The 10,997-nt window shown below is 32.8% G+C and overlaps 1 protein-coding gene across 1 annotated transcript; it reads right to left on the minus strand.

The window, feature by feature from the left end:
- Positions 1 to 7,052: 7,052 nt before the first annotated feature.
- LOC129301234 (glucose-6-phosphate/phosphate translocator 2, chloroplastic-like) lies at positions 7,053 to 10,189 on the minus strand. Its single transcript, XM_054939808.1, has 5 exons — positions 9,446 to 10,189; positions 8,829 to 9,054; positions 8,348 to 8,570; positions 7,727 to 7,940; positions 7,053 to 7,391 (listed from the first exon to the last, which is right to left on the minus strand). Exons 1-5 carry the CDS (start codon positions 9,956 to 9,958, stop codon positions 7,380 to 7,382), a joined length of 1,188 nt encoding a protein of 395 aa, XP_054795783.1. The 5' UTR covers positions 9,959 to 10,189; the 3' UTR covers positions 7,053 to 7,379.
- Between the last annotated feature and the right edge of the window lie 808 nt (positions 10,190 to 10,997).

Below are 10,997 nucleotides of genomic sequence, written 5' to 3' on the forward strand. Positions count from 1 at the left end.
TCACTAGTCTATTATGTTGAATTACTGTTTTTCACTCAAAATGCAAATGCGTAGTATTATAAAAAGATATCTCATGCTTCCGTAATCATTTTATATTTAATTTGTGAATGATAGAAGTATATTGGTGTGTTTTAAATTTTAAAAACTTAGAATCCTATTTTTGTAATTTTTATAAACTCAGTAATCATTTTAGGTTCTATCATGGATTTTAGAGATAATTATATTTTAGTAAGGGTAACCTTATGTAAAATATCCTTACTAATCTCCAATTAACTTTAATCAAAGGATTATCCCAGAAAGATTACTAAGTGTGTAACTTTTACAAAACAAGGATCCCAAGTTTTTAAAATTAAAAACATTACTATATACTTTTATAATTCAAAATAATAGTAATTAGACATATGCAAAAGCATGGAATCATTCACAATTTAAAACATTTGTATAATAAGTATAAATAACAAAATAGGATAAGGGAAACAGACGACGGCCTTAGCCTATGGGATGTGCGTCGTGGCACACTTTCTTTGTGTCATGTGCTACGGTATGTTGCACGATTTTGACAACATTGTTGCTGTCAGGACAGCAACCAGGGTGAAATTCTAACACGCCTTATTCTCCATCCAACATCCAATTAAAGTAATCTATGTATCTATAGGAAAACTTTCTTCTAACCCTAGCTAATAATATTGATTCACAATTATAACACTTTTCAATCAAAATTTGGACACCCATTTCAAAAAATCACTCCTTTCACTCTTATTGCACAACTCGGGTACCCAACTTACATTTCAAATGTCAAAAGCCAAATTCACACCCTAGATCACACTCAAAAGATCAAAATTGACCTGTGCAATACACCATACCTCACAAATAACATATGCAACACATTTTTAATACTCAACCCTTAATTTCAAAATGAAAGGGGGAGCCACAATCTCATAAATCATCAATTAATCATCATCAATCACATGTTATACCCATCCTTTACTTGAACTAGTATTTTAATCTGCTATATATCTTACAATCAATACATATACACCCTAGAGAGTCCAAAATACATAATTTAATTTGCCAATCCATTAGTGCAAGTAAACTTAAAAACTTGAACAACCCTAATTGGCAATATCATTTGAATTATACACATAATAATAATAAAAAATATATAAGGCCTAAAAGTTTTAGGATAGAATCCTAAGCCTTGGTTTGTTTTCCTTGGTCTTGATCCAATGAGCTAACTCCTGTAATATTAAAAAAAAAAGGATAAGTACAACTATTCAGTAACTAAGGTTCATCCAACTTAAATTAAGGTATGTCAATTGATTTAAATGTAAGTAGCAAACATTATCGTATTCAAGTCAAATCAACATATTCAAGCACCTATTTGCCCTTTTCATCATCAATGGCATAAATTCATGAGATGAGATAATATCATAAAAATTAATGTTCATTATCAAGATTAATCACAAGATTTCACCTTAAGGGACATAACACATATAACCATATGCTCTTTTATCATAATGTGCATGATCATATCTCTTTTATATCTTCTTTATGCCTCTGACACTAACACCTCTCTTTGATTTTAGTTCCTTCATATTCATTTGAACTACAAGTGCAATGATATTATTTAGATGGCATATTCACTTCTCTATCATTAGTTGAGAATTGCAAGAATTTTTTTTTGTTACGCGCAGTATTGTAATTATTTGTGAAATTATTGATTAATGACCTCGTATTTTTGCAAGTATTGATTAACATACTTAAATTGCTTCGATGAGTCTTGCTTCTTAAAACCAATTACGAGGCGTCTATGTTTTTTCTTTATTATTTATATTTGTATATTTTTTAAAGTGATTTTATTGATTAAAATTTTGGAGTTAGCAATCACTTTATATATATATATATATATATATATTTAATGATGATTGTATTACATGCTTCCCACGCAACGCGGGGGAGCTAGTGCTAGTTTATCAGAAAAAAAAAAAAAAAAGCAGTAATCATTTCCTTTCCTGTCATTTGTAGCCTTTTGTGTCCGTATCGGGCATCTTTTGAGTTTTGATTTATGCAGGCCCTTTTCATAAAGATTTTGACTCCCATGTGAGATTAAAATATTTAATTGGCCGAAATGCTCCAATTACACATAAAGGAATATACATATAGAGAGCGTGAGAGAATTTTCAACTTAGATTTTGTAGTTCAATCTGAATCCAAGAAGGGTTAATTACAAGTCGGAAATTTTGAAATTTCAGTTAGAATGATTTTTCGCAAGATATTTTTATTTATTCTTTCTTTTTTAAAATAATGCGAGTTAAGTTGGACAAATAAAGTGTACAAATTAAAAAGAATATATACAGGTTGTAAATGGTTAATTCGCTTTGAATTAAGTATTTTTCACCCAAATACTATTTCCTTTTTATTTGGTTGTTGCCATTTTTGTATGTTTAATCATCATAAACCACCAAAGCAACATTAGCATTGACTTTGCCCTAGTGCAATTGATCTAATCAATTTATCAAAGCAGCTACATATCAAGAAGGGATGATTACAATCAGCTTTAAATAACAAAATGAATTATTTTCAATTTTTGTAATCATATTTTTGTTTTCATAAGTATTAAAGGATATGTGAGAAATTAATTTTCTTATTTAGAGCTGGTGTGTAATTTTTCATATAAAAAAATGCGTCCGCCATCATTAACTTCTGCCCAACCACCACACGCACCATCACAAAATTGCTAAACAAATTTGTGAAAGTTACCCTATTTGAGGCCCAATAATGTTACAACTGAACTCAATATACGGGAGCAAAAAAAGTTAATGGTCTCCAATGAATGTTGGTCACACCCACCCTATTCAAATTGCCTGGCCCAACACCAGCATTGGAAATCCTTAAAATTTAGTAAATTCCCTTTTTTTTATAAGGTTACCCATTAAAAATCTTAAAAATATACTATCTTCATTTAAAATTATAAAATATTTTTAAAGAATTAAATATTTAAAAATATAAAATATTTTTAGTCTTTTGAGATATAATTATTGTATTTTTTAAAAAAATAATCTCTATTAAGAAATAACTTTACATTTATTTTTGGGATGTTTAATTGAGATAAATAAAAAAGATATAATTAATTTAAAGATAGTTAACTACTTTATTAAGAGTAACATTCAATTAAAAATGTTTTATAGTTTTAAGTGGAGGAAGTAGTAGTAAATTTTTTTTTACATAGAGTTAAGGGTCTCTGAACTAATGTTTTAGAATCAGACTGGACATTGAACTGAAAATGTCAACAATTCACAGTTCATATGGTTCAATTAGGTTGGACAAATGGTCAAATCAGTTATGTAATAATTAAATTAAAAAAAAAATTATATATAATATTTAAATATAAGAAATAAATATGAAATTGCTACTTAACTTAAAAAAATAAATACTTAAGTTTATCATGAATTAACAAATGACATGATATAATATAATATTAAATGGTTAAAAAAATTAATTATTTTTAAAAAAAATCAATAAAAAATAAAAAGATTTTTTTGAATCTTTCAATTTTTGAAAATTGAATACAATTTTAATTTGATTTCGGTTTTCGATTTGACCTTGAATTTAAAACAGCTTAACCTGACTTAACTTTTAAAACAATTTTCATATATTAATCGGACCGGTTGATGATCTGATCGATTCAATCATTCGATATGGTTTGATTTTAAAATCACTGTTCTGAACTTTACCCATAGAGTTGAGTTTGTGAGCGCCTGAACTTAAAATGAATCATTTTTATCTGTGAATGAATATATGAAATCTCCTAACTCGGTACCCTGATGTTAACCAGCCTTTCATCACTGTCAGTGGGCTCGCAGTTTGCCGAGGTGACTTTTCTTTAATACTTTTTGTAATAAAATATTATAAAAACTGACTCTCTTCCCTCCATGGCTTTTTTTTAATATTTTTTATAATAAAGTATTAATTTCGCTTCATCTTCTAACCTGTCTCACTCTCCCGTTACCCATTGTTGCTCTCCTCAATAATCTCTCCTCTATGGCCGTGGACGTCGAAGTCTTTTGCTCCTGGCCATCCTCCTCCTCCTCCTTCTGTTTTATCACCTTGCCTGTCTTCTTCCTCCTCATCGTCATCTTCTTCTTCTGCTTCAGGCTAGGAAGTAGAGTGCCCAACAGAGAGAGGCGATCTGGTGAAGCCGAATGCTGCAAAAGCAGAAGACGGAGTTGCAGGTTGTGTTGGACTGTGGGATTCGGATTTTACAACGCTTGATCAAGTTCAAGCACTTCTGGGAGTCGCCCGAGATAGCTCATGACTCTCTGTTTATCTCTGCTTTTTAAATAGTAAACAGAGGTGGAGAATCTCAAAACTCCTTATTTTCTACCTCGTTGCTATTCTTATTTTAAACTTGCAATCTTTTAGTTCTATCCCGATCCCTGTTCCCCCCCCCCCTTTTTTCGTTAGCGCCAGGAGAAAAGTAGATCTGAAAATGCTTTTGAGATGGATCAAAAGATTGAAAGAAGAATTACTTATTTGATTATTAAAAAGGACAATGACATGAGAGTGGTCATAGTATAAAGGAGACTAGGATATAGAGACTATTGGTGCGTAATATGGTTTGCTAAGAGTTGATTTGAGAGCATCCTTATCTGTAAAATACTCGAAAACACATGCGGGGCCTCTGAAATATATTGATGCGGCTAGTTTCCTACTTGATGTTAAGGAATACTTGTTCATTCGAAAATCAACTCTTTCATCAGTGACGGAGGTGATGTGATTTGTAGTCTGATGTTTCCATGGTGCTTGCCTTGAATCTTGTTGAATAACACTCTTGCAAGTCGTGTATTTTTCTTTAAGACATAGGCTTTGAAGTGAAGATTCAACGACAGTTTTGCTCTTCATAGCATCTTCATAGGGCGCCATGTTTTATCCTGTTATGATGCATATCATCCAACTGATTGAAAATGAAACTGAAAATAAACTATTTGATGTTTGGAGCCATGTTGTGTTGAGAAGTCGCTGGACTACACAAGTGACTACACTGCACAGGTCATGGTGGGTTATTTTCATGATTCCAGCGACTGTGTTCATGTAGTTGCTTGATGGAGCACTCTTCGGCGTATTCAGAGACAAGCTTGGTTCAAAGTAGAAGAATGCGGCGACGGCAGGGGTGCCCCGGTGGTGGCTGCAGGTTCAGTCGAATTGGCATTGATATTGGCGACGGATCGGAGGTTGTTGCAGGAACAATGACAAAGCCAAGAGGAAGAAGAGCTATGGAGGAAGTGTCCTCGTCGAACATGGCGAGCTGGATGGATTCGATGTCGATGGTGGCGTACACCAACAGACTCCCTGACTGGTCGAGTTGCGCCACTAGCTCCACATTTTGCGATGAGTTGCAGAGAGAGGGAATGGAGGAGAGCAGGAGACGGAGGGAGTAGAGAGGGAGAGGGGAGAGGTTAAAAAAAAAAAGATATTAAAAAAATGCAAATGTTTGAGCTACTAACAGACGCATGATGACAAGGTTACGGGCACATAATTTTGAATGTTCACGAACAAAAATGACCATGGTCCAGTCTAAGATACCCAAAGCATACGAGTAAAGTTTATGAGTAAAAATAATTCTTAATCATTTTGTATATAAGTTCATTTATTTAGACCAAAAAATATATATATATATATATATAGATTTAAATAAATTATGTTGAAATTCATTTTCTTTATAATCACTTTTGTTCTTCCAAAGTTTTGGCATACTTTTTCTTAAAAAAAAAAATTATAAGGGCATGCCACAGTAGCTTTTTTAATCATAAACAAGATAGACCAAACTACTATTAAAATAAAAAAAAACTTTTTTTTTAAAAGCAATGCATATGAATTTTGTATAATTAAAATTTTCTGATTTTTTTTTTACTAACATATGGTTCAATTCATGCTTGGTTGAGTCTGATTTCTCCAAATGTAAATAGTTTATTAGTTGCTTTATTATGTTGATGAATTTTAAAGTACGCATGAATTATGCATGAACTCTATATAACTTTACACTTTTAGCCCCTAATAGCCTAATCTATTTAAATTGACTTTAAAAGTGCACATGAACCCTAAAAATTTGATATGGAATATTTCTTTACACAAAATTAAATTCTAAGCTTAACCCTAAATATAGTTAGAATGCAATCTAGATCATCTCCTTGTGAACTATGGTAAGTTGATTATGAGGTTATTTCTAAGTGTTTACAAATTAACAAGAGTTGATTTTAAGTAGTGAATTAAAGAAATTCAAACTACTAGTAAAGCAAGTAAACATGCGTGTTCAAATGATGAAAAGTTTTCTAGCAAGTAGGAGGGACAAGGACTTGGAAAGTAGTGCCCACTTGATTCAATTGAGAGATCTTAGGAGCAAGTATCCTCCTAATTTTAGCCTTCGTCAATTTAGCTTGAAATTCATTAAAAACATGAGAAGAAACATAATAGAACCTCTCTTTTTTTTGGAGGTGAAATGTTGCTCATTGGAAATCATCTTTTCAATCAAATCTCATGCTCTTTGTAGAGTCAAATCAATTAAGCAACCTCCATCATTTGGATACTTGTTTATGCTTTGAAACCTTGTTCTAATTAATTAGACTTACATTTTATTATTTAGATTTGCATTTAAATTTTAGCCAAAACCACCATTCCATAAAAATGTATGAATTTAAATCTAAATTCATATTTTATTATATTTTTTTATAATCATTTTGCCTTCTCTCTATTTTCATTTCTCACCTACCTCTATTTTAAATCCAAAATTTAAATTTAAATTCACTAATACAAAGGCTACTTTAATTAATTTTCCCTAGCACCATATCTCGAGATAAAACTAAAAATTCTCATCCATTAAAACACCAAATCCTATATCAATGGTTGATAAAGTATCTTGCAGGCAATCTTTGAGATGGAAGACTTGTTCTAACTTAAATAAGCTCTTGAAATTCAAGTTACTTAAAATTTTTCAACAAAGAATTTAAAAAAAAAAAAATCTCTACAGAATCAAATAAATGAACCATACCAAAATCTTGATTACAAATGCTATAATTTTGGACTTAAATAAACCAGATTCATGTCCCGTTGACCACAATACACACTAGCTCAATAACACCAATTGCCTTCCATGTGATGACTCTCACAACTTCAGTCATAATTCATTCTTCATCAGGTGTGGCACACAGCTTGAAAAAGGAAATTTTTAAGTAATATGCGTTTACGAAAGATAGACCAATTAAGCTAATCATGGAGGCACACAAACTTGTAACCCACAATTATCTCTTTATGATTGACTTAATTAATTGATCTATCATCTATAAATCAGGTATCACCAAGAATCTCTGCTTCCAAGCTAATTCTTACTGTTTAGCCTGTTCACAAATTAGAAAGGATTTTGTTAGTTATGCTTATGCAATATAGTGTAAGTAACTGAAAAGTAGACAAATTCACAGAGAGAAAAATGCTTTAGTATAGAAGAATGCTGCAAAATATAAATAATTATACAGGTCCTGTGATTACTAGACAGGTCATTCATTCTTACAAAGAAGACTATTCTAGTTTAGTCAGATTACTTGAGGGTGTAATTCTAACCAAACTTGACAAACCGTGAACTCAAAGCAGAAAGTGATAACAAAGTATTTGTGGCCCTTGGGAGCCTCAAAATAATAAAGAATGAACATTAATGTAAAAAAAGACAAGAATAAACCTGTGAATAGAAGAAGGTGCCAAGAACTGCAATGGCTGCCCCAAGGGCATTGACAGGTTGGACTGGCGTGCGGAAGATGATAATGGAAGAGACGATAACTGAAATCCTCTTCATTGTGTTCCCTATACTAAACGTTAATGGGGAAATCTGATCAAGAGACATGTAAGATACTTGGTTGTACAAGTGGTAGAAGATACTCTGAGCAGCCACCCACCTGTGTAATTTTCAAACCAGTTTATTAATTCAACATAATATGGGGGAAAAAAACCATAAAGTTTAACAGTGGACAACACTGAAAATTGCCACTTGACAACAAAGTAAAGTGTTTTTTAGAGCCATTCAATCAATTGCATTTCTGGATCTCATCAATAACTATGCTTTTCACATACCAACAAAATATTTTTCATCTAACTAAATTATGACGTTATATAATCCATATAGCCGATCCCACCTAGTGGAATAAGGCTTGTTGTTGTTGTAACTAAATTTTGCATTTCTTATCAACAAACTACAGTTTAGGCCAACAGAAGGGTGTACAAAAGCCAATAATAAAATGAAATTCCACCAACACAAAGAGACTATTAGCATGAGTGTGCACTGAGAATTAAAGGTTGGACTTACCATACAAAATTGGGACCAATCTGAGAGATAGCAGTTTGCCAGCCAGCAGCCCACATTTGTGGGCCCTCCACAGCAATGGCAAAAGGCGTGAGGATTAAAAGAGACATCATAGAAAGACAAGCATAGTAGTTCATTCCACTAACAGACATCCCCTTCATCCCTTTCTTTGAGAATATGTTCCGAAAGACGAATGCCAAATTTGAGATCATGGCCCCCATGAACCCTGAAACATGATGTATTATATAGTTGCCTAATTAGTGGCTTGTTTGCATTATCAACTTCCTCACCAAACTGTACACTATAAGAACTTAACAAGTATGAATACTGACATGTGTAACGCAAAGGATATATTAACCCTAAAACATGAAAAAAGATATGTAGTATATAAGAACAAACATGTCATATGAATAGAATACATTCAGTCTCTCTTTCTCAAAGAAGATTCTGATATGCATGTGAATATTAGAGTATATGCCCTTACCAATCATATTGAAATTGAGTTCTGTCACAGCAGCAAGTGCACAACCACCAATAATGGGGAGAAGTGATAGGTACACTGGCATAGGGAATGATTCTCCGAGCAAGAACCTTGAAACCAGGACACTAAAAGTAGGTTCTCCACTCTTGATGATGTGAGTAAATGAAACTGCAACCTTTGACATACTCACAGTTGCAGCAACATGCCCGATCGTGTGAGCCACAGCAACCTTCAAACCAAATTATTTCAGTAATTATGGCAAGGAATATACATCAAAACCAATCCTATCCCATCTCCCAATCACTAGGCATTCCCTGGCCAGATATTCCAGGTATAAGCCTACTAATCAAAGTTTGCCTAACCACACCCGAAAAACGGTCGGTCCTTAGCTCATAGTTTTATGGTTCTTACCCAAGACCCATCCTGTTATGCATTATAAACACAGAATCATATGATTCGAATCTTGTTGTGTCTCTATGCCAAGATGAAATACTGACACTACAGAAATAAAACTATTTTGTATCCAATGCATCCAGCACACATCAAACATGAAACCACTTCACATATTTATATATAGCATAGAGTCATGTCATTAGCAGAATTGAGCAAGGTTCACTTACAGGGAAGAGGGCCTTCCAAAACTCTAAATTGACTTTCGGGGTTTCAGCAATTCTCGTGGCCCATGAGATTAACATCATCAGCGAACCAGCAGCCAGTGAGAGAGTGGAAGTGAGCCAGGGATAAGGAAAAGCATTCAGAACCTTTTTGTTGTATATGTTGAAGACCACATTCAATGCCCACCAGGTCGCAAAATACAAACCAATTTTGAGCCTCTGAGCCGCCTGAACTCGAGCCTCCTCATCAACACTAATTTCCAACGGCCGTGACTTATCCGCCTCATAGGCCTCACACTCTAAACCCCTCTTTCTGGGTTTTGCCACCAACGAGAAATTCTCGGTGGATGACACGTAAAGAGGCTTGTGAGAAGAAACAGAGAGATTCGGGTTGGGTTGAGCATTTCGTCCTGCGGGTAATGTGTAAAAGGATTGAGCGGTTCGAACAGAAGGCTTTCTGGCTGAGAAAGCAGAGAAGCTCAGAGACGAAGAAGGTGCACACCTAATTGCAGAGTTCATGATGAAGGTGTACACCTAATGAACGTAGATTAGGTGAGGCAAGAAGAAAGCTCAAAAAGGGTATTGTTGGGGCGGGGCTTTAAGAGGTAGGTGCAGACAATGTGGAAAATTTATACGATGAATCCGAGAAAAGGGAAGGAGGTAGGAGAAGAAAAGTTCAAAACTTTGGGCATGGAAAGGTGAGAGAAAAGAGGTTGGTGAGCATTGGAGAGAAGGAAGGGAAGGTGAGGAAATCGAAGAAGAAGCAACGGAAAATGGAGAATTTGGAAAAACGGCTTTTCCTAGAAGGATGGCGGTAGAGACTAGAGATGGAGGAGTGTATTTAGGTGGACCCCCCACAAAGCTATTTTGAGAATCACTACCGGATCAAATTTTATTTTAGGCGTTATTACGAGAATTTGGTAAATGATAACAGAATTAAGTATGTAAATGATAACAAAATTTGGTAAATATGTAAATGATAATTAAGTATTGCAGGATATGATAATTATTATTATTTTTGGTCAAATGATAATCATTATTTAATTTCTAGGAAGTAGGAACTTGTCTGATATTTTTATTTTTGATAGAATGATATATTTGTTATTGCTGAGAAATTCTTAAATAAACTGAGTGCACTACATTATTTATAATTTATTAATTAAAATATTTTAAATTATTTAAATAAAATTTTATGTAATACTATTTTAATTGATTTTATTTTTATAACAGAATTTATATTTAATTTTTTGCATTTTCTCCATCTATTATCATTAATATTAAAATTAAATTATATTTATTATCATGTGAATATTATATTTTGATTGGATAGAATATAAATGATATGGTATACTTTATATATTTAAAAATTACTCTTGCTCTTAACACTTGAGTGATAAGTTGACCCTTTTGATTGGGTTATACTTAAACAGGATAAAAAGTGATTATCTACTTTTTGCACATTTTTTATTTATAACAAATGAGAAAATAATTTTTTTAGTTGCATTTAATCAATAAAAAAATTTACAGAAATAATAACGTAGTCAATTTTTATTTTATT

The sequence above is a fragment of the Prosopis cineraria genome, unplaced genomic scaffold (assembly GCF_029017545.1).
Source record: "Prosopis cineraria cultivar Desert tree isolate PC_DT_omini unplaced genomic scaffold, ASM2901754v1 PC1974, whole genome shotgun sequence".
Taxonomy (NCBI): domain Eukaryota; kingdom Viridiplantae; phylum Streptophyta; class Magnoliopsida; order Fabales; family Fabaceae; genus Prosopis; species Prosopis cineraria.

What these genes read in the sequence shown, in the direction of transcription:
- LOC129301234 (XM_054939808.1), bottom strand. Translation starts at nt 9,958, where the DNA reads ATGAACTCTGCAATTAGGTGTGCACCTTCTTCGTCTCTGAGCTTCTCT. An exon ending in TTTGGAAGGCCCTCTTCCCT is followed by an intron (nt 9,055 to 9,445) that starts GTAAGTGAACCT and finishes TTTGGTTTGAAG; the next exon opens with GTTGCTGTGGCTCACACGAT. An exon ending in ATTGGTCCCAATTTTGTATG is followed by an intron (nt 7,941 to 8,347) that starts GTAAGTCCAACC and finishes AAAATTACACAG; the next exon opens with GTGGGTGGCTGCTCAGAGTA.